General features: G+C 41.8%; 1 protein-coding gene across 2 annotated transcripts; it reads right to left on the bottom strand.

Moving 5' to 3' along the window:
* Positions 1-24,796, bottom strand: LOC139762868 (uncharacterized). 2 transcript variants are annotated; one of them, XM_071688097.1, is made up of 5 exons: positions 24,587-24,796; positions 6,533-8,525; positions 5,155-5,266; positions 3,632-3,906; positions 1-1,744 (listed from the first exon to the last, which is right to left on the bottom strand). In XM_071688097.1, the coding sequence occupies exons 2-5, from the start codon at positions 7,769-7,771 to the stop codon at positions 1,337-1,339; spliced, it is 2,034 nt and encodes a 677-aa protein (XP_071544198.1). In that variant the 5' UTR covers positions 7,772-8,525; positions 24,587-24,796; the 3' UTR covers positions 1-1,336. The 2 variants fall into 2 exon arrangements, with proteins under 2 accessions (XP_071544198.1, XP_071544196.1); XM_071688095.1 differs by lacking the exon at positions 24,587-24,796 and adding an exon at positions 21,127-21,302.
* Positions 24,797-25,513: the final 717 nt, after the last annotated feature.

The raw sequence follows: 25,513 nt of genomic DNA, 5'->3' as shown, positions 1-25,513 counted from the left end.
GACATATCTGCTTTATTATTTATCCACATCGTCCAAAAATTATGAAAAAAAAAATGAAATCACATATAAACATCCCAGAGGAAAACATGTGACGTCACGACAACTGGGGTCATATTCAAGAGAGTCGATTTTTGCCCTCCTCGTTAACAGCCATTAACCAGCACCTCTTCACGATGAACAGGACACATAACCCTCACACCTACACATACGACTGTTGAATCACCATGAGGTAACTGGCAGTTACGAGAGAAAGAGGAAACGTCTTCCCTCAAAACCATGTCTTCATCTCTTTATCTCATCTCGATTATGATTAAATGAGTCACTGAAATTATGCTCACCTGATTCCCACTTCAGTAGAAGTGTGGCTGCGTCTCTGGTGTCTTATCTCACCTTCACACAAGGACAAATAAGACTAAATCTCACGTTTTTTTTTCCCTTTTCATTAATAGCGTCTCCTCACGTGATCAACATGTCTCCCGCAAACCCCCAATGCAAAATATAAATTTGGGTTTTTAAACATCCAATAATAGTGTCTTTTTTCATATTTGTTGCTTATTATATTATCATTACCGTTTTGATCGTTAACAACCCAACATTAAGGTTTTTTTTTTTTTAGATTCTAAAACTTTCGAGGAAAGAACCAAGTTGAAATTTGACACGGTCTCCAAAGGCAAACTTTTCCAAAAAAAAAAGTATTTTCTCAAATTTCTTTTACTATGTCTATCGTGTCAAATTCTCGTAATCAAAGCTCCTTTACCATACATACCCTATTACTCACTCGTAAGTCATATATATTTTCTTATATACACAATAAACGTACGAGATATGAGAGCCGGAATTGAAGCTTTCAATATATATATATATATATATATATATATATATATATATATATATATATATATATATATATATATATATATATCGTTTGAGTAACAATATATAACTCGATCTCAGCCAATCATCCAGGATTCATCCATTCCTTGTATTTAAATATTTCTTGGCCTATTTTAACGTAGGCTTAATAGAATTACTTGTTCTAAATAATGTCTGTCTATTTCTTGGCCTATTTTAACGTCAGGTTAATAGCATTACTTGTTCTAACTAACGTCTGTCATGTCTTAATCCCAAAGACCATGCCGTTAGTTCATTATTGTTCTATTTAATTATTTAATTTCCGATCCCAAATGTCTCGTCTGATGGCCACTGATTTCGCACAGTGGACGCCACCATCACGCCCTCGCGAGTCCTTGGGGGTTAGGAGTCAATTTTATCATCTCCTGCAGAAGGGGGACATCGGAAGGCACCTTTATTCATAACCCCGCCGGTTGTGGCTCCATCACAACTCGGTTTCTGTATCGGAATCGTTGCCGATTTGGGACAGACGATCTCGCTGGTGGTTCGTGTGGTTGTTATTGAGGGAGTCGGGCGCGCAGAAGCCACAGAAGCCGCAGAAGGGCGCCAGGCCCGTCCTGATGGCGCGGCGGTGGCGGTGGTAGAGGCGGTAGCCCAAGGCGGCGCTGACCGCCAGCAGGAGCAACACGACCAAGCCGGGCACGACCATCACGGCCCTGTGGTCTCTCGCTTGGCCACTGGCCAGGTCGTCGCCCTCTTCTTCAGACAGGTCCTCGTCCGACTCGTCGAAGATGGGCGGCGTGGCGTCCTTGACGGCATTCATGCAGGAGCGTAGGACGTCCGACGCCTTCACCCACGTACCATCCTCCCGGCACTGAAGCTTCTCCCGCTCCTGAAGTAAACAAAAGTCGGGTTTAAAAATAAAAGCGGGAAATATGTATCTTTCTTACATAAATCATTTTAAAAACTTTATAACACATTAAATATATTAAATATACATACACACACATATATATATATATATATATATATATATATATATATATATATATATATATATATATATATATATATATATTAAAAAACGCATTAAAAAAATGTCGAAGAGGTTGCCAGAGCCACAATGACTAACGTTCCCCCTACCCCGTAAACACAGAGCCTATAATTCGATGAATTCCATTGCAGGTTAGAAAATTTGTGGCTGTTGGGGGCAATATATTTTTCTCCCCGATAATTCTATAAAAAAATCTACAAAAAAGCCGATCCAGTCTGTTTTCTGCCTACAGGAACGTATAGGGGTTGCCAGGCGCACAATGACTAACCCCCACAAACAGCTGCCACGAAAGAATTTATTTATTTCCTTGGATATAAACTGACGGCTGCTGGGTTGTTATATTTTCTGGGAAAATAGGTCAGCATTGAGCAGGATGATATAGAAGATACGAAGCGGAAAGAACAGCAGGAATGAATGGTATAACATCGAACAATAACCGTTGCAAGAAACGAGAGCCAGGAGGATCCGAATCTGTTAAGTCGCTACGAAAAGTGGACTTATGTGATTTTTCAAGGCAGGAATCGGATTAAATACCAACAAAGGGTTTCAGTGAAAATAAAAAAAAAAGAATTAAATGACCTTATTTACAGCGTTCTGTGGCTAGCAAATTAGGCGTTTGAGACAGACCATAAACATAAAAGATTAACAAACGGATTTACGAATATGGGACAGACAGAGCTTGGATATCTTACACGAACGCATCTTAACATATTCGCCATGAATCATATCAAATCACTGAACACATACGATATTCAGCCAAATTAGCTTATATAAACCTCGTATTTATACATATACGTAAGAACTTATAGCCACGAATGGAATTTCGTAGTTGACATTGAAATTCTATGCTTCCGAGCGAGTTTTGACCCTGGGGGAAAAAATGATCATTCAAAGGTGCCAATTTAGCGGCCTCAGCTCATGTTCAGCAGTAAAGTGGCTGTCTCTAGCGGATTTGTCTATCATTATCTGGTAATGGATGATGGTGGCGTATTTAAGCTCAGCCAAGGGGTCTGGCCTTCTACTTACTATGCTACATTCTCATAAGACTATCAAAAGACTTATCGGAGCGTTTGAAAAGATACTTTAAACAATAAGACGCTTAATCATGTACAGAAATGGCTGGATATGGTAGTATTCTTAAGTCGCTAAGCTACGATATTGAAAGTAGTATTGCAGCAGCAAGGATATGATATACCGTTTCTAACAATTAATGTATTTATTATAGGATATTCTGGGTAGAGTTACTTATGTTGTAAGGTTTTTCCGATTCTAACGATTAATGTTAGGATTTTTGGTCTTACTAAACACTATAAGATTGCCATCTTAAACTCTCTAGCAGTTGCTCAGCTAGATTAGCATCTTAAGCTAACAAACCAGTCAGCTTTTATTAAGATCTTGGAGTTGTTAACAATTGTTATATTAAGATCTTGGCTTGTTAACTGTTAGATTAAGATTTTGGCTTAATTGTTAAATAGAGATTTTTTACCTGCTAACAACTAGTTTCTCGGTCTTGCTAACATCTGTTGGCTTTAAGACTTGCAGTCTAGCTAACATCGCTAGGTTAGCATCTTTGGTCAAACATCGCTAGGTTAGAATCTTTGGTCTGCTGTATGCATCTGTTGCTGACAGCGGTGGCTGACAGCCTAGTAAGTACGGTATACCTGTTGCTGACAGCCTAGCAAGTATGGTATACCTGTTGTTGACATCCTAGCAAGTATGGTATACCTGTTGCTGACATCCTGGGCAAGCCTGGAGCCTGTTGAGGAAGGAGAGCAGGTAACACGAGCACTCCCAGGGGTTGTGGTGCAAGCTGGCGTGAGCGTGTGGCTGTAGCTGGAAGGCATCCAGGTCTCGCGCGTCCAGCGTCGTCAGGTGGTTCCTCTGCAGATGGAGGCGCCGCAGGCTCTGCAGGTGCATGAGGGAGGAGGGGGCGATGTGCCGCAGGGAGTTGTGGCTGAGGTCCAGCGAGCGAAGGTTTCTCAGGCCTAACAGCTCGCGTTCTAGGGGAGTAATGGAGGGCAAGTTAGCGATCGAACGGGATCTAATAATTATCGTACACATGTCTACAACACTTTCTGCTATCGTACTAGGCTTCATAGTTGTCGTACATACAGCTACAACACATTCAGTCATCGTACAATCCTTAATAGTTGTTATATACACACATCTATAACACGTTCAACCATCGTACGATGATTAATAGTTGTCGTACGCACATCTATAACACCTTCTGCTATCGTAAGATGATTCACAGTTGTCATACATTTATCTGCTATCGTACGATGATTAATAGTTGTCGTACACGTTTATCTGCTATCGTACGATAATTAATAGTTGTCGTACACATGTTTATTTATCTGCTATCGTACGATGATTAATAAATGTCGTACACATATATCTATTTATTATCGTACCATCCTTAATACTTGTTATACATACATCTACAACACGTCCATTCATCGTACAATCCATATAAGTTGTTATACATCCATAACACAGTCATAGTACGATCCTTAATAGTTGTGATACATAATTAAATCTATACTTTACTTATTCTATCTATTTTGCACCATATTTCTTTCACGTAGTAATATATTCTACAAATATTTGGTCTAAATATAACTTATCTTATGAAGTCGTGTTTATGTAACTCACATCTGTGATTACAAGACCCACCCCCTGTACGTACCTAACCCACCCCCAGGGCCACTCTGCACCTAACCCACCCCAGGGCCACTCTGCACCTAACCCACCCTAGGGCCACTCTTTAACTAACCCATCCCTTGGGCCAGTGTATCTAACCCACCCTAGGGCCACCCTGTACCCAACCCACCCCAGGGCCACTCTTTAACCCACCCCTAGAACCACTATACCTAACCCACCCTAGGGCCACTCTTTAACCCACACCTAGGGCCACTCTGTACCTAACCCATCCTCAGGGCCACTGTACGTAACCCATCCTCAGGGCCACTGTACGTAACCCACCCCAGGGCCACTGTACCTAACCCACCCCATAGGGCCACTGTGTGCCTAACCCATCCCAGGGCCACTGTTCCTATCCCATCCCAGGGCCACTGTTCCTATCCCATCCCAGGGCCACTGTGTACCTAACCCACCCCATAGGGCCACTCTGTACCTAACCCACCCCCAAGGGACCACTGTGCACCTAACCTAAGAGGGCAACCCACTCAACAGAAAACGAGGGGACAGACCATCAGTGTGGAAGGGTGCAGAAAACGGGAACTGACCAAGGAGTATGGTGAGACGGTTGTGCGATAACGACAGGTGGAGCAGTTTGTGGGCTCGTTTGAAGCGCGACTTCCCTATTGACGTCACCTTGTTGTGCGACAGATCCGCCTCCTGTATTAGCGCACGCAGTCGTCCCAGTACCGCCACCACCACAGTCGACAAAGAAACATGTAAACAAGGTATCAGTCAACAGAAATGGTATGAGATTGTAAACAAAAAGCTATTTACATCAAGCTGTAAATATTTACCTGCATTGTGTGGGGTGTAGTTACCCTTAATATACCAAAAGCTTTGGATAAGGTGTGGTATTCGGGTCTCGCCTGAACTCTTCTTTTTCTCTTTGCTCCCTCCTATCTACTTTCCTCTCTGGCTGATTTGTCTCCATTTGGACCAGCTTCTCCCTCCTCAAAGAGATGTTTTTTCAGGCATCTGTCTTGTTTCCTACGCTCTTTCTCATGCACACAATTTTCCAATCCTACTCTAGAGGTCTGTCATTTCACCACTTCACACTAGACATTCTTGGTTTCGCCATAAAATCTACCTTGAAACTTGGAAAACCTCTTTTCTAAGTTCTTAATTCATAGGCAGTTCCACTTAGCTAGACCAGGCCAACCTTATAACAATCTAATCGCCCTAAGGCATAATGTTGGTTCACTTTCCCTATTCTACAGGTACTACTTTGGATTTTGTTCCCAAGTGCTGGCTGCCAGTGTGCCCCCCTACCATCACCTAGACCACGTACTTCTCAGCAAGCAACGGCGTCAAATGACCCATGGTATGGCCGTTGGCAACTCAAGGGTGGGCCGATTTGATATTCGTTTCTTTCCCTACACTTCTTAAACTCTGGAAATTTCGACCCCTCTCATGTTAATCCTAACAGGCTTTCCACTTCCTTCAAAAAGTCTTACTGAATTTCCCACAACTTTTCTCTCTTTCTTTCATTAATTAGATATATAATCTAATTAAGACCCAACCTCAATGTGGACTATACTCTGTGATTAAGGTCTCCAAACTAGAATGATATTTCGAAATATACTTCAAGATCTACTTAGTCCATTAAACTAAGATTCATGCAGGCATCCACACAACAGATATAGATAGATAGGTAAATAGATAGACATATAGTCCACACAAGATATAGATAGATAGGTAAATAGATAAACATATAGTCCACACAAGATATAGATAGATAGGTAAATAGATAGACATATAGTCCACACAAGATATAGATAGATAGGTAAATAGATAGACATATAGTCCATACAAAAGATATAGATGGACAGATAGGTAGATAGACATATAGATAGATAGATAGATAGCTAAATCGATAGGTAGATAGATATAGAGCATGAAGGAGTATATAAATATATCACATACCACAAGGGCGTGGGTAAGAACAGGCAGGCTGGAGAGGTGGTTATGGCTGAAATCCAGATAGAGGAGCGTGTTGGGCAAGGCTGGGGGCATCACCAACAGGTTGTGGGCCACCGTGACGCTGGTCAAGTTAGCAGGAGGGCACGACGTGAGGTCCAAGCCCGCCAGGAAGTTGTGGCGAAGGTCGAGTGTCCGAAGGGCGCCCCACCCGCAGGTGGAAGCCACAGTCATATTATTGTTGTCAGCTTGTAGATACTGCACAGCGGAGACGCCGCCGTGGCAAGAGGCCCACTGCAACCCACCGCCCACCCTGTTCCACGAGACGTGGAGGGTGACGAGGGAGGGCGTGCAGAGCGCCAGGCGAGAAAGGGCGGCGCGGGAGGCGTCCAAGCGCTGGAGTCCAGGTGGTACACACGACTCCTCCAGCTGTATAGATTGTACCGGCGAGTTTGAGACGTCCAACGCCTCGAGCGTGGGCGGGAGGGCGTGGCAAAGCCCCTGGGCGCCCTCCCACACCCAGTCGTCCACGCGGACGGACAACTGACGAAGGTGGTCTGAGCCAGCCCACCATCTAAACCTAAGGACGAGTTTACCTTTGATGGCGAAAGTGAGGCCCTCGACCCATGCCGGGACCCCACGCCCTACGACTACAGCTCCACACCCCTCCACGTCCACCACGACTTGCCCCGCGCCATCCTCCTCCTCCTCCAGTAGGCTGAGGTCCATCTCCACGCCTCTGCCCGTCAGCGCCGCCGTCAGGAGAGACCCCACGGTGGTGGAACTCGGGTCTGGACGCGGAGTGGGGGAGGAGCGGCCTTCTTCTACTCCTCCTCCTCCTCCTTCTGCTGCCGACGCCGTCGGGAGACCCGGAAATAGGCGCGACTTGGGCCGGCAGATGGCGCTCACGAGCGTCGTGTTCCTCTCCGTCGACACCTTCAGCGTCAGGGCGTCGGCGCCCAGCGGCAAAGGGCGTGCGCTGGTGGGGACGACGTCGGAGGACGTGGCGTTGGCGGAGACGACAACCTCCACGGCTGCGACAGTCGTCGGGTCTGGGTTAGAGGGACTGGCCAGCTCGGGCGATGGGGCATCGCTGCTTCCCACAGACGCGAGGGGCGCGCCCACAGCAGATACGAAGGGCGGGCCCACAGCCCCGAGGATCAGCGCCACCCACACCACCCACAGCGGGATGGAAGGCATCGTAGATAGTGGGGTGAGGAAGGGGTGGCTGTGGGGGAGGAACATGGGTGTGTGTGTGGGGGTCGTTAGGTGGGAGCCTGACTCTCTCCTCCCACCAGGATACACCCACACTCCCACATCACCCACACCTCAATCACGAGACGCCCCACCTCCAGCACACAGAGACCCTTTTCCATCCCCGTGCACCGGGCTAATGGTCAGTTAACCACACCTCTCCCTCTGGGGGCGCCGCGCGCTTGCGCTTCGCCACAACCACCTTCCCGCTCGTTAGATGGGTCGTGTGTGTGGGGTGTGTGGGTGGGTGTGGGGGAAGAGCTACGCTAAGCCGAGCCGCCCACAGTAGAGAGACAGCCTTATCACTCACTCCTCTGGAGTAGAATCGCTTTTACCCATCTGGGTCAACGGAGCTGGAGGAAACCAGGAGGAGGAGGAGGGCGCGCGTCCCTAGATCTCCTTCAGCGCCTCCTTCTGCGTCAGCCAGTTGATCCTCCAGCGGAGGAACACTTTCATCCCCCGGACGACGCCCTTCGTGGCTGGCAATAATAGACAACAACAGATCTATCGACCAGGCATCGACTCAAATCTCATTCCTTATCTCCCAAGGGCGGCGCCCTTATCAAAACCCACACTATCACTCGTGTTTACTACACACGCACCCACTCCCTCTGTGTGTGTGTGGCTACAAGCACACACACACACACACACACACACACATACACTCCAGACGACGTAGATGGACGACGACCTCCTACAGGAATGGGGCAAGGGGCCTGCCTTACCCAGCTTCATGCGCTCCCATCTGGAATGGAAAATGGGAGACAAGCGAGAAAGCAAATTAAACACAGAAAATGGTGACATTAAGACGCCCTTGAGACACACATAAAGAGATCATAAATATATCTATTATCTGAACTTATCTGATAGATAAATAAACAATTAATGATAGATGTCTGTTGATAACACTCGACCCTGTTGGGGGTTAAAGTCGAGAGGCATTCCACCTGCAGGAGGGAAAAAGTACAGGGCGAAACGTGGGGTATATGGGGGTCGACGTGGGTCGAACTCAACCCCCTCCCCACACACACACACACACACAACAGAAGTGTAGAACCACACACACACACACACACACACACACACACACACACACACAACAAACTCCATGACCAACAGATTATCTTAATTATTTATTCTCGAATTACGTACAAACATGTCACATTTCTAGAAAAAGAAAACTATCTTAAATATAATTTGGATGCTCTCAATACATTAATAATTACATTGATCATGTATCACTAACTTTAATGCTGTCCATATATTAACAATTACATTAATCAAATATGATTACTAATTGTGATGCTGTCCATACATTAATAATTACATCAATCAAATATAATTACTAATTCTGATGCTGTCCATACATTAACAATTACATTAATCAAATACAATTACTAATTTCGATGCTGTCCATACATTAATAATTACACTAATCAAATACAATTACTAATTTTGATGCTGTCCATACATTAATAATTACATCAATCAAATGTAATTACTAATTTTGATGCTGTCTACATTAATAATTACATTAATCAAATGTAATTACTAATTTTGATGCTGTCCATACATTAATCATTACATTTATAAAATATTCATTACTTTGCAGCAATAATTACCTTACTAAAAGGATCATTTCTCAACCACATTTACGTGAAAAAAAATAGCTATCTTGGATATAATTATCTTACTGTTAATAAACTGATAATTACATTGATCTAACATAACTACTTTGTACCAATAATAATTACCTTATGAATCAAAGCACTGTATCAACTACTTAGTAGAAATAATTACCTCTCCCAGCGAATCACTGTATCAAAATCAATTACCTTTAAGATAATTCATATTGTAATTACATTTCTCAAAGACATTGAATTACATTTTTTTTTCCAACTGGTCCAAAAACTTCGACTTAACCCAAGTTTTACTTAACCGGACATCTATATATAAATGAGGGGAAGGGGGAGAATGGGGGGAAGAGGGAAGGGGAGGGAAGGGGGAAGGGGTTGGTTTAGAAGGGGAGAAGGAGAATGGGGGGGGGAGGAGAAGGGGGAAAGGGAAGGGGATGGTTTACAAGGGGGGAGGAGAATGGGGGAAGGAAGAAGGGGGAAGGGGAAGGGGGAGAATAGGGGAAGAGAAGGGGGAAGGGGAAGGGGATGGTTTACAAGGGGGAAGGGGGAGGAGAATGGGGGAAGGGGGAAGGGAGAAGGAAGAAGGAGGAAGGGGGTTGATTCACAAGGGGGAGGGGGAGAATGGGGAAGGGGAAAAGGGGGAGGAAGGGGATGGTTTACAAGGGGGAAGGGGGAGGAGAATGGGGGAAGGGGGAAAGGAAAAGGAAGAAGGAGGAAGGGGGTTGATTCACAAGGGGGAGGGGGAGAATGGGGAAGGGGAAAAGGGGGAGGAAGGGGATGGTTTACAAGGGGGAAGGGGGAGGAGAATGGGGGAAGGGGGAAGGGAGAAGGAAGAAGGAGGAAGGGGGTTGATTCACAAGGGGGAGGGGGAGAATGGGAAGGGGAAAAGGGGGAGGAAGGGGATGGTTTACAAGGGGAAGGGGGGAGGAGAAGAGGGAAGGGGGAAGGGGAGGGAAGGGACTGGTTTACAAGGGGGGAAGGGGGGAGACTCTTATCGTGTACAGTTATCAGTGTATCGCCAAGGGAGATGAACCATCACCTCCCCTTCCACCCCTTCCTTATCTCTCGACAACTGTAAACCGGCGAGGTAAACTTCCCTGGGTATCCCTGAGGGTGAGGTAAACTCGTCCAGATCATGGTAAACTCACTGGTGGGTACATAGACTCGTGTATGATTAAATTGGACCACTGGATTATTTGAGGTAAACTTGCCTTTAAGGTGGTAAACTCATTTATATAGACATGTTATCTATGATGTAAACTCACCTAGAGGTAAATTTGCCTATGGTAAACTCAATGCTGAGGTAAACTAACTCTTAGGCGATAAACCCGTCAGGACTAAGGTAAACCTGCGTATCATAAACCCATTCATAAAGTAAACCATGTATGACATAGTTTATATAGCAAGCATTCGAATGTAAACCCATCTCCCCGAAGCAAACTACAAACCAAAACTGTCTACCATACAGCAACATGTAGGTAAACTTGTTCCGCTGGTGTAAACTCAGGAAAATTGGAATAAGGTAAACTCACTAACAGGCCCGTAAACTCGCTTTGGCAACAAGGATGTTTCATTAGGTAAACTCACCCGCAGCTGGCAAACTCATACGTATATACCAACATGACTGTAAACTTGCCCACATTAAATACAAAAAAGGTAAACTTGGCAACAGTTGGATACGCCATAGAGTCGATTCGCCTACACTCTAGTATACATCGACGTAAACCCACCCACACGAACACAAAGCTAAAGACGTAAACCCATCCAGACCAAAATCAAGGTAAACCGTCATACTACAGAAAAAATGTAAACTCGCCCGCACTATATTTAACCAAGTAGACTCATACTGAGGCCCGTAATCTCCCCAAAAGAGGCAATGAAGAAGGTAAACTCGCCCGCGCTCATGACAAAGACAGTAAACTCGCCCAGCAGGACAAAAAAAAAGCCATGTAAACTGTGTCGTTCTGACACGACAACAGGGGAGTCAACAAACCCCCGAGAGAGGTGCGCGCGCAGCCTGGGGACCCTGGCCAGTAACGGACACAAGGTCGGAATTCCCATTGGCTCAGCGTGGCCCACTGGGCCCTAACGACGAGCCTAACCTCCAGACGACTACGCATCCAAGAACCCAATTATTTTCTCTATAATTTTCAAGCATTAATACACCTTCAAACTAACTTCTAAGTTAATAAACACTTTCCTTATACATTCTCTCCGTTGTTGATCTACTGATTAATACAATAAAGGGCCAGAGTTTTATTATATCTGTAAATATTAAGTAATGGCGGGAGATTCCTGAAAACTGCCTCACCTTTTTTTCAGGAGCTGCTGTTATCTTCTGAGTGCTTACTGCTTTAGGGGTCAAGCGATAAGATGCATTTGCTTTGCGCCATAAGTATTCGACTCAATCATTGTTTTACCACTATTATTAACGTACAGGATATTATTGGTGCAATTCATTGAAAAACTGAAAAATATATCTAAAAGGGTGGTAAACTAATCCTGATTTCCGTCGGGAGAGGTCGCGGTCGACCTATTTTCTATTATTGTTCTTGATAATTAGTTATAAACAATAATCATATTAATCAGTCTAATTAGGACTTCATCAACGGAATAAGCAAGTTAAATAACAAGTGAATAATGCGCTGTTCTATCAAACATTTATTGTATTTTATTTGTTTAAGGTTCGAATACCTGCCCACAAAATTTCTTGAGCTTTTATATATATATATATTATATATATATATATATATATATATTATATATATATATATATATATATATATATAATATATATATATATAATGTTGGGAAGTGAGAGTCAGTTGTTGTTCGCTGATGATACATCGCTGGTGGCTGATTCATGTGAGAAACTGCAGAAGCTGGTGACTGAGTTTGGTAAAGTGTGTGGAAGAAGAAAGTTAAGAGTAAAATGTGAATAAGAGCAAGGTTATTAGGTACAGTAGGGTTGAGGTCAAGTCAATTGGAGGTGAGTTATGAATGGAGGAAAAAACTGGAGGAAGTGAAGTGTTTTAGATATCTGGGAGTGGGATCAGTCCACGATGGAACCATGGAAGCGGAAGTGGATCATAGGGTGGGGAGGGGGCGAAGATTTGGTCATTATAATCAATACCTTGCAGGATGTGAGCACCAGAAATTGGTCATTAAAATCAATACCTTGCAGGATGTGAGCACCAGAAATTGGTCATTAAAATCAATACCTTGCAGGATGTGAGCACCAGAAATTGGTCATTAAAATCAATACCTTGCAGGATATGAACCCCAGAATTTGGTCATTATAATCAATACCTTGCAGGATATGAACCCCAGAATTTGGTCATTATAATCAATACCTTGCAGGATATGAACCCCAGAATTTGGTCATTAAAATCAATACCTTGCAGGATATGAACCCCAGAATTTGGTCATTATAATCAATACCTTGCAGGATATGAACCCCAGAATTTGGTCATTATAATCAATACCTTGCAGGATATGAACCCCAGAATTTGGTCATTAAAATCAATACCTTGCAGGATATGAGCACCAGAATTTGGTCATTAAAATCAATACCTTGCAGGATATGAGCACCAGAATTTGGTCATTATAATCAATACCTTGCAGGATATGAACCCCAGAATTTGGTCATTAAAATCAATACCTTGCAGGATATGAACCCCAGAATTTGGTCATTAAAATCAATACCTTGCAGGATATGAACCCCAGAATTTGGTCATTATAATCAATACCTTGCAGGATGTGAGCACCAGAAATTGGTCATTAAAATCAATACCTTGCAGGATATGAACCCCAGAATTTGGTCATTAAAATCAATACCTTGCAGGATATGAACCCCAGAATTTGGTCATTAAAATCAATACCTTGCAGGATATGAACCCCAGAATTTGGTCATTATAATCAATACCTTGCAGGATATGAACCCCAGAATTTGGTCATTATAATCAATACCTTGCAGGATGTGAGCACCAGAAATTGGTCATTAAAATCAATACCTTGCAGGATATGAACCCCAGAATTTGGTCATTATAATCAATACCTTGCAGGATGTGAGCACCAGAAATTGGTCATTAAAATCAATACCTTGCAGGATATGAACCCCAGAATTTGGTCATTAAAATCAATACCTTGCAGGATATGAGCACCAGAATTTGGTCATTATAATCAATACCTTGCAGGATGTGAGCACCAGAAATTGGTCATTAAAATCAATACCTTGCAGGATATGAGCACCAGAATTTGGTCATTATAATCAATACCTTGCAGGATATGAACCCCAGAATTTGGTCATTAAAATCAATACCTTGCAGGATATGAACCCCAGAATTTGGTCATTATAATCAATACCTTGCAGGATATGAACCCCAGAATTTGGTCATTAAAATCAATACTTGCAGGATATGAGCACCAGAATTTGGTCATTAAAATCAATACCTTGCAGGATATGAACCCCAGAATTTGGTCATTAAAATCAATACCTTGCAGGATGTGAGCACCAGAAATTGGTCATTAAAATCAATACCTTGCAGGATGTGAGCACCAGAAATTGGTCATTAAAATCAATACCTTGCAGGATATGAACCCCAGAATTTGGTCATTATAATCAATACCTTGCAGGATGTGAGCACCAGAAATTGGTCATTAAAATCAATACCTTGCAGGATATGAACCCCAGAATTTGGTCATTAAAATCAATACCTTGCAGGATATGAACCCCAGAATTTGGTCATTATAATCAATACCTTGCAGGATATGAACCCCAGAATTTGGTCATTAAAATCAATACCTTGCAGGATGTGAGCACCAGAAATTGGTCATTAAAATCAATACCTTGCAGGATGTGAGCACCAGGATTTGGTCATTAAAATCAATACCTTGCAGGATGTGAGCACCAGAAATTGGTCATTAAAATCAATACCTTGCAGGATATGAACCCCAGAATTTGGTCATTAAAATCAATACCTTGCAGGATATGAACCCCAGAATTTGGTCATTAAAATCAATACCTTGCAGGATATGAACCCCAGAATTTGGTCATTAAAATCAATACCTTGCAGGATATGAACCCCAGAATTTGGTCATTATAATCAATACCTTGCAGGATATGAACCCCAGAATTTGGTCATTATAATCAATACCTTGCAGGATGTGAGCACCAGAAATTGGTCATTAAAATCAATACCTTGCAGGATATGAACCCCAGAATTTGGTCATTATAATCAATACCTTGCAGGATGTGAGCACCAGAAATTGGTCATTAAAATCAATACCTTGCAGGATATGAACCCCAGAATTTGGTCATTATAATCAATACCTTGCAGGATGTGAGCACCAGAAATTGGTCATTAAAATCAATACCTTGCAGGATGTGAGCACCAGAAATTGGTCATTAAAATCAATACCTTGCAGGATATGAACCCCAGAATTTGGTCATTATAATCAATACCTTGCAGGATATGAACCCCAGAATTTGGTCATTAAAATCAATACCTTGCAGGATGTGAGCACCAGAAATTGGTCATTAAAATCAATACCTTGCAGGATGTGAGCACCAGAAATTGGTCATTAAAATCAATACCTTGCAGGATATGAACCCCAGAATTTGGTCATTAAAATCAATACCTTGCAGGATATGAACCCCAGAATTTGGTCATTATAATCAATACCTTGCAGGATGTGAGCACCAGAAATTGGTCATTAAAATCAATACCTTGCAGGATATGAACCCCAGAATTTGGTCATTATAATCAATACCTTGCAGGATATGAGCCCCAAGATTTGGTCATTATAATCAATACCTTGCAGGATATGAACCCCAGAATTTGGTCATTATAATCAATACCTTGCAGGATATGAGCACCAGAATTTGGTCATTATAATCAATACCTTGCAGGATGTGAGCACCAGAAATTGGTCATTAAAATCAATACCTTGCAGGATATGAGCCCCAAAATTTGGTCATTAAAATCAATACCTTGCAGGATGTGAGCACCAGGATTTGGTCATTAAAATCAATACCTTGCAGGATATGAACCCCAGAATTTGGTCATTAAAATCAATACCTTGCAGGATAGGAACCCCCAAGACTCTTATGTGTGAAATGGACTGGGTGGAGTCACCTTCCCTCTCCTGGTGCCAGCGTCCCAGACCAATTGTCGAAGTCTAACTGTTAAGGAGGCACTAATGCAAGCTGTTCACATCCTACCGAAAAGCCAGAACATGGAATAACCATCCACAAAGAGTTCACAGAGAAGGTCCAGAGGAAGGGCGACCAAAATGGCACCAGATTTAAGAGAGAGGAGTTACAGGGAGGGGGGGGGGGGGGAAAGATGCCCCCTTAACTTGACCCAAAGTGGAAAAGAGAAAACGGAGTGGGGGGTGGTAACTTGACCACAACCACCGCACCCCAGTTTCTATATACAGACTGATCACTTTCAGAAAACGGAGTGTAATAAAAAAAAATCAGAGGATTTATATATATAAAATGGCGGATGAATGGATTAAAATGACTTTGGATATGGTCAATATAGAGAATATACACAAGTGTACGAGGCCTTTCTCCCCCCCACCAAAACACCACAGCACAAATACGTAACTACATCAACACGGACATAGACATAGACACAGCCATAGACAATGACATAGACATAGATATAGACAGAGGCATAGACATAGATATAGACACAGACATAGACAATGACATAGACATAGATATAGACAGAGGCATAGACATAGATATAGACACAGACATAGACAATGACATAGACATAGATATAGACAGAGGCATAGACATAGATATAGACACAGACATAGACATAGATATAGACAGCCATAGACAATGACATAGACATAGATATAGACAGAGGCATAGACGTAGATATAGACACAGACATAGACATAGATATAGACAGCCATAGACAATGACATAGATACAGATATAGACAGAGGCATAGACATAGATATAGACACAGACATAGATATAGATATAGACACAGCCATAGACAATGACATAGATACAGATATAGACAGAGGCATAGACATAGATATAGACACAGGCATAGACATAGATATAGACAGCCATAGACAATGACATAGACATAGATATAGAACAGAGGCATAGACATAGATATAGACACAGGCATAGACATTGACATAGACATAGATATAGACATAGATATAGACATAGATATAGACATAGTGGGAATGAGAGTGTGTGTGTACCCGGGCTATACAACATGATGCTATGCAAATGTTCTACCTTGAGAACGTCTCGACAACCACACATGAATAATGCATGACACACACACACATACATACACATATACACACACACACACACACACACACACACACACACACACACACACACACATACATATACACACACACATACACACACACACACATACACACATACACACATACACACACACACGAGGATAGCATATCACACAACAGGGGCAGGTGTGGCCACAACAAGTCGGGCCACTGTGGCCACCAAACAACTGGAGAAGACAGGACCACTGTGGCCACGAGAGAGCAGGTCGGGGCCACTGTGGCCACAACGAGAAAGCAGGTCGGGCCACTACTGTGGCCACAAAGAGAGCAGGTCGGGGACCACTGTGGCCACCAAACGAGAGCAGGTCGGGGGCCACCGTGGCCACAAGCAACAGTAACACTGGCCAGCAATGAAACAACAGAAGAACGGTCTATTGTACCTCATCCTGGGAAAAAAATATACCAACAAGAATTTTTTTCCCCAGGGTTATCTAAGACGACAGTGGACGCCTTTGAAAACGCCGGGTGATTAACACACACACGTGTGGGGGGCTATATGGCTCATGCTCACGTCGCCACAGACGAGATAAAAGGCTCTATGACATCATGAGGGGAAGGGGAGAGGGGAGGGGGACACACTCCTCCCCCTTCCCCTCAAAAGCACAAGATTCGGTGCCAATGCTTGCCGCCATCTTGAATATCCCCCCCTCCCCATCCCCTTAGGGACCAACCCCCCACACACCCTCCAGGCCCTCAAGAACACACACACACACACACACACACACACACATGTAATGAGGCGCCAGGTGGTCACTATAGCTAAGACAAAACGACCACTTGACATGTTACTCATTTCGCAAAATGAGTCAAATTGTGAGTCTCGACACCCTTACTCATCCTCTCATAACGAGGTGGTCGCTCGTTAAGGGGGTGGTCGTTAAAGACTGAGTCTAAAACGATCGAAAGACGACCTTCCTTGCAATATAATCAAATGTAATTCAAATTTCCTCAAACCGCAATGAGAGAAAAATTCTTTTGCGAACATCCAAATTCATTAATCATTTGTTTAATCATCCCAAGAACCTCCCATGAGTAATAAAAGTCGCTACAGTTAACAGAAATTTACATAATGTTTAACTCAATTAGTAGACCGCAGAAAAATGAAGTTCAGTGTATTATTAAGTCAGAATAATTTTGCATCATATTAAGCCTGGCAATGAGCGGCGGGAATGGATGTAAGGGATCCTAAATGTAAAGAATCGAGATGACTGATAAATCTATTTCATAAATCATTTTTCACATATAATTCGCCATATTATGCACAAAAGCATTACAAAATAATATTTCTTTAATGCATGATTCCTTAGTTCAACATCAGTGATGAAATGAACATAATATATTTAAGGCTTGAATATAATGTATTTAAGACGACTATGGCATCCCTGTAGACATTTGAATACAAAATAATGTTTTCCCCACAAGAGTATAATATACCCTTTTTGGGTATTACAAAACTGTAATACAGATATATTAAGAACGATGGTGACTTTCACTGTGTGGAGCTCCGTCCGACTGAACCTTTTGCGATAACGTTGTGTACAAGGAGGCGCTCCGTACACGTGAATACTTCGGGAATGAGAGCTTGGAGCTCAGTCTATGGGAATATTCTCGGTAATGCTGAGGTGGAGTTCAGTCCAACTGAATCTTCTGGACATACACGTGGAGCAACTCAGTCCCACTGAAGGTTCGCTGCCTTGCTAGAAGTCTCTGCCACAGCGAGACTAAGTTGATATTCCTATTTTTGTTACTAGGTTAGCCGGGGCGGACACTTTGTCAGCTGAGCAGCCCAAGAATAATACTTAAAAGGCTTTCATACAAACGCATGACCAGGGAATAGTTAAAGTAGGCGACTTAACTCAAAAAAAGATCAAAATAAGAACAAGAACACAATGTCTTTTGTTTTTCTTAGAAAAAGTATCAAGTTTCCGAGATCTCTCAAGGATCGTACCGTCGTGGTCAAGGGTCGTACCGTCGTGGTCAAGGGTCGTACCGTCGTGGTCAAGGATCGTACCGTCGTGGTCAAGGATCGTACCGTCGTGTGCTCAAGGATCGTACCGTCGTGTGCTCAAGGATCGTACCGTCGTGTGTTCAAGGGTCATACCGTCGTGTGCTCAACGGTCGTACCGTCGTGCTCAAGAATCGTACCGTCGTGCTCAAGAATCGTACCCTCATGCTCAACGGTCGTACCGTCGTGCTCAAGGGTCGTACCGTCGTGTTCAACGGTCATACCGTCGTGTGTTCAAGGGTCATACCGTCGTGTGCTCAACGGTCGTACCGTCGTGCTCAAGAATCGTACAACCGTGCTCAAGAATCGTACCGTCGTGTTCAAGGGTAGTACCGTCGTGCTCAAGGATCGTACCGTCGTGCTCAAGAATCGTACCGTCGTGCTCAAGAATCATACCGTCGTGCTCAAAAATCGCACCGTCGTGTTCAAGGGTCGTACCATCGTGCTCAAAAATCGTACCGTCGTGCTCAAGAATCGCACCGTCGTGTTCAAGGATCGTACCGTCGTGTTCAAGGGTCGTACCATCGTGTTCAAGGGTCGTACCGTCGTGTTCAAGGGTCGTACCATCGTGCTCAAAGATCGTACCGTCGTGTGTTCAAGGGTCGTACCGTCGTACTCAACGGTCGTACCGTCGTGCTCAAAGATCGTACCGTTGTGCTCAAAGATCGTACCGTTGTGCTCAAAGATCGTACCGTCGTGTTCAAAGATCGTACCGTCATACACAAGCGTCGTACCATTTACAGTTGCCTACAACCGCCAGACAGATCGACCAAAGGCCACAAAAAACAGCATAGTGAGTCATGTATGAGTAATGCAGATGTACTCATCAGCCTTGACCCCCACTAAACCTATACTCACAAATCCTCACACGATTCACAAACAAGGTCAAGGGAGAAATAAATAAGAGAATAATTAATCTGAGTTGTGAGTCTGGCATGATTTATGCACGCCACAATAATAATAATAATAATAATAATAATAATAATAATAATAATAATAATAATTATTATTATTATTATCATTATTATCGTAATAATAATAATAATAATAATTATAATTATTACTATAATAATAATGATAATAATAATCATAAAATAATAATAATTATTATTATTATTATTATCATTATTATCGTAATAATAATAATAATTATAATTATTACTATAATAATAATAATAATAATAATAATAATAATAATAATAATAATTAATAATAATAATAATAACAATAATACTCTCTCATCATTGATATTCGAGGTATGAGATATGGTTAAATATCAATATCTCAAAACCATTACTTAACCTTTGCTATATATCCCCAATATTCACTCACTCACAAATCACCTTTTCTCTCACCTAACTTGGACATACAATCCTCATAAGTGCTCATAAACTCAATATTCGGGACCAACAAATATCCGATCGGCAAATATTGTCATCACCCACACCTTTCCAAAATACAACGAACGAATATCTATTGTGTAACCGATCCGCTAGATTATAGCGGGTAGCTAGATTATAGCGGGTATAAGACTCAAAATACTAAATATGAGAAATATTTAAAAACCATTTAAAAAAAGGGGGTTGAGGAGGCCCGGGGGGGGGGGGGAGAGGCGGCAGTTATGAAACGCTCTAACTTCAAGTCAAATGGAAACTACAGATGACAGTGGCTGCCACAAAGCTGCTACTTTACGTTAGGAAAAAAAGAAAAAAAAAGCAGCAGCAAACAGCGCTAGAAATCATGAAATCCCTCTAAAACCTCACAATAAATTCAATACCGACAACTATTTGAAATATTTTAGTGACCTGCAAACGTCGGATTCAACATAAGGAAACAATTCTACTACAAATGGAGTCGCAAGGGCATTGGAGCGAGCCAAAGGAACTAGGAATGCTAAGAACGCTAAGCGCTAGGCTACATTCTAGGCTAGATAACGCACGATAGAAAAAGTGGTCAACCAATGAGGTTCCACGAACGTACAACTCCCAACCGGTCTGCAAACTGGTTATATATACGACCCAGTGTATATATATATATATATATATATATATATATATATAGGTGCCCTATATAAGGGAGTTCTGAGATGTAAATATATAAATAAGTCCTGGATGTATGTTGACATCCTTTAAAGTGATGTTTATAGCACGTGATATATATATATATATATATATATATATATATATATATATATATATATATATATACACCAGGGGCGGACTATGACAGGTTAGGGGGGGCGGGGCTGTCACCATCAAGAGACAATAGTGTTTGGGTTGTGGACGCTATGCCACAAAGGTATCTCGAGATGTTGTGGTTGTCCACTATCCCCGCCGCTAACTACGTACCCGAGTGCTGGGAGTGCAGCCACTCACACGAAACTCAATGGTATCCACGCAGGAGACGAGCTGTCGTTGATGCCAATAGCGTCCTTAACGACCAACAACTATAGTCGGACCAGTTAGAGGAAGGCGAGAGCTGGAGCCGACACATGTACTCTCCCTCACTGCTCAAGCGACACTGACGGAGTGACGACTTGGCGCAAAAGTTGCCAACTCTAACATCATGGTCGACCCCAAATATCTCACCTCCCGTCCTCAATAAATATATCTAATTAAAACTATACTACAAACGTAATAATAAATTATGATAATATATTCTGGTGTCTAATATATGTAAATACGATACAAATATAGAAAGATTAGGGAGAATACATATTATGTGTATTGGATGTACCACTGTCTCGCATCACCTCCTGCCTTCCGACCCCCGCCCATGACTCCGGCTTCCGCCTCCTGACCACTGTACCGTAACTGTCAGCCACACCCTTACGGACGCTCTGAGTGTCAGCCATAACCTGATGGTATTATTTTACGACGATTTAACCACATCTGGAGTCGTTACATTGCGACAAAGTCAAGTAATAAGGTGATAGCGATGTGTCATAACAGGCTATAGGTTCATGGCTGACGATCACAATCATAAAGCGGGGAATATATACCAAGTGTCAGCCATATATAGACAGGTTATTCGGGGAATGTCAGCAACATTTAGCTAGGCAGTCAGTTGCCGCCAAAACTAAAAATTCAAAAATAGTTCCGCCAATGAATATCATTCCTTTACGAACAATTATTCCTTTATGATTGAAATCTATTTATTATTTGCTCACTTTTATTGGTGGCTGATCTCCATTAAGAAATAAATAGGGGTCAAGTAATTATGGACAGATGTCTATTGTATCTAAATGCAAAATTCTAGCGAAGTTTGAAATGTCAACTAACTGTGCCTTAAATGCACCAGGGAAAATGAGAGAATTTATATAATTTCCATCATTATGTTTCTCCTTGGGTTTAACGAGCTTCAACGAAAGGCTCTTCGTCAATCCCATAAGGGTATATAATTACAGAGTTGAAAAACATGGGATTAATTCATAATCTTCAATTTTTTAAGATGTTTTATAAACATTTGGTTGATTTCCCTTTATCTAGCGTTGCCAACGACAGCTCTTTTTATTTTTTTTTCACTTGTCTTTGACCTGTCAACCATAGCTCTTTCCTTGACCTGTCAACCCAGCTTTTCCTTTCGTACTGTCAACCCCATTTATGACCTGTCTACCCGGCTTTGGTTCTTCATTATTTACTTCATTATTCAGTTATTTTTTAACTGATTGAGTTATTGAGGGTAGACCATCCGATGAAATCACCGAATATTCGCTCTGGGCATGTCTTTCAGTCTCTCTCCTCAGTGAATAGGATCTTAATTAGATTCTAGGACATTGTGAAGATACAAAATAATATAACATAAACTAGAGAATAAAATTTTTACATCAATAATTCCACTCATACTTCAAAAAAAAAAATATTGCGACCTTTGGCAAGGTCAACATTGTCAACAAACTTTAGCAATTATTTATTCTTTCACTGTCGACTTTACCTCAAAAATTCATAAGAAAAAATTAATTAATTCCAATGTCATTTCTTAAGTCTGGGCGCTTTCAAACTCGTTTTTAAGAGTAACCTGTGTCATATGTGGCATGGAAATCTTCATTTCAACCGTTGGTAAACTGTGCCATTAATTGCGTCCCGCTACTTTCGCTCAGATGCGACGAAAAGTAGCGATAGAAGACCAGTTTTAAACCCCCCCTCCTTGTCGTCTGGTAAGCTAAGGACGTAAAGCTTTATGATTTATTTAACTTTTAACCCGTCTTAACCAGCCTCGCCTCGGCGGGGGTTTAGTCCGGTCCTACATCCTCTCCCGCCATTACTCGAATCTCATTTGCCGAAATTTTTTTTTTTTTCCCCCCATCAAAACACCAAGACGATACTTTTGCTGCTAACTTTAGCAGGCTAAACTTAGTTTAGACGCTAACTTCAGCATACGATATTTTCGCTACTAACTTTAACGAGACGATCTTTCGCTACTAACTTTAGTCAAACGATACTTTCGCTACTAACTTCAGCAAGATGATACTTTCGCTACTAACTTTAGCAAGACGATACTTTCCCTGCTAAATCTAGCAAGACGTTACTTTCGTTGCTGACTTTAGAATTCAGTATCTTCATAGATTATAGCCCCATTTCCTATCTATAGGAAAAATATTGTACAATTTCAGGAAAATAGGGATTTTTGAACTAGTGGAAATTAATAATAAACGCCAAATTTCGATCATATGAAAAGTTTTATACAAAAAATTCAGCTTTGTGAATTTTTCGGAAAGCGGAATGTGATATGTGATCCGGCGCCATACCGAAAATCATTTCATAAGAGAAATTAAAGGGAAAAATAATCAAAGTTCTGAGCGGTAAGGTAAAGGAAGGGAAGCTAAATGAGAGGCAACAATGGCGAAGTTCAAAGAACCACAGCAAAGATGGCGTGACGAGGCGCTGGACCTCGAACTTTTCAGTTGCCGTAAGAGCGAGGGGAATTTGCGACCGGATATATTAACCCCCGGCCACAAAAACATTTAAATTATCCAGCAGTAGATGACTCTAGGGCCATTATTGCCATCCCCAGCGTAATATTCTTTAAAATTTACTGATTTGCCGAAATCGATCTAAATTCCCATGTAAAATGTCTGGTATTTTCGCATTTGTGTTGGGATTAAATATTCGCTTATTCAGAACATGGATACTATTCCCCTTGCTAATTATATCAAAATGTTCCAATTATTTAAGGTAAGACTACATGAATAATATAAGCTCAAAAACTCTCGTAATTCCTTTATGTTCTTGCAATTTAAATTCCGCCATCAAGAAATGCGTTTATGGCCGATCCTTGCAACATTCGAACCCATGTACATAATTCCGGCCATTAAAGATCCGCTTCTCCAGATTGCAGGCATATATATCGTATATCAGGAAAGCTATGCAACCCGATCCAGTGGGTGGTGTTTTCATCACGATTCCCGCCCCATTTTTGCCATGGTTTCCACCCTAGCGACCACGTTAAATGGCGTCGACTAATGCATTCGGGGGAACAAGGGCGGTGATGGTGGGCGTGTGAGGTCCCAGATGTCCCAGCCCCGCCCTGCAGGATGCCCGCCCATAATTTCCGCGCCACTGTGTCCCATTACCAGCCTCCTGACTTCATTGGCTTGAATCTGCGCAATTTCAGCCCTTTACGAGAGCGCATCAATGTCACCGAGATTAATGAGATCTACTATATATAAGACGATATAAAACCATAAGAGGAAAAGGCCTGAAGAGAGAGATACATGTAGAGAGTTTAATGGCGTCCAAGGCCAGAATAAAGGATCCGAGTCAGTGATCATAAGCTGAGGCCAGAGATGTCGTCCGAACACTGCCTCACCTGGTCGTCCTTCCTGTAACTCACACACCCGGAAGGAGGCCACACCGCCATGGCACGCATCTGCTCCTCTCGCATTCTTTCCCGTCGCCTTTCCTTCACCTCTTTGTCACTCTCTTGTTAATGGCTGTCTCTTTCTCAACTGCATCGTTCAAATGTCACAGGATGGGTTGTGCTTGTTACAGGGGCGTGCGATATTAATGCACTGCCACCAACTGAGCAGATATACTATCACCCTCGTTAAGCTCTGGTAAGATCTTGAACTTGACTGTGAATTCGGTTCTTTTCGGGTAAAAAATGGATATTTTGTCAAACTTCAGCGCCATAGTTTATTCTGTAATGAAAATGACGTTATGTATAATAGGGGAAAAAAGTATATATAATTTTGCAGCATTAAAATCATTACAGAAAAATAATTGGAATTATGAATTAAGAAACAATTTCAAAATTACGGGTCCGACTCATCCGATGAAATGCGATCAGATTTTGAATAATGATAATAATAATAATGATAATGATAGTAATAATAATAATAATAATAATGATAATAATAATAATAATAATAATAATAATAATAATAATAATAATAATAGTAATATGAATAATAATAATGATAATGAAAGTAATAATAATAATAATAATGATAATAATAATGATAATAATAATAATAATAATAATAATAATAATGATAATAATAATAATTATAATAATTATTATTATTATTATTATTATTATTATTATTATTATCATTATTATTATTATTATTATTATTATTAATAAGAATAACAAGAAAAATTTTCTCTATAATAATTACTGATAATATGAGAAATACTCTATTTTTCTTGGCGAAAATGGGTACATAACTAGACACAGTATTCTATCAGAGAGGGAATGGAATGGATGCAAGAGATATTTCAAATACGAGAGCCA

This window comes from Panulirus ornatus, chromosome 45, assembly GCF_036320965.1.
Source record: "Panulirus ornatus isolate Po-2019 chromosome 45, ASM3632096v1, whole genome shotgun sequence".
Lineage (NCBI taxonomy): Eukaryota > Metazoa > Arthropoda > Malacostraca > Decapoda > Palinuridae > Panulirus > Panulirus ornatus.
Note: the sequence above shows the minus strand (reverse complement) of the source record. Positions and strands in the feature narration are given on the sequence as shown.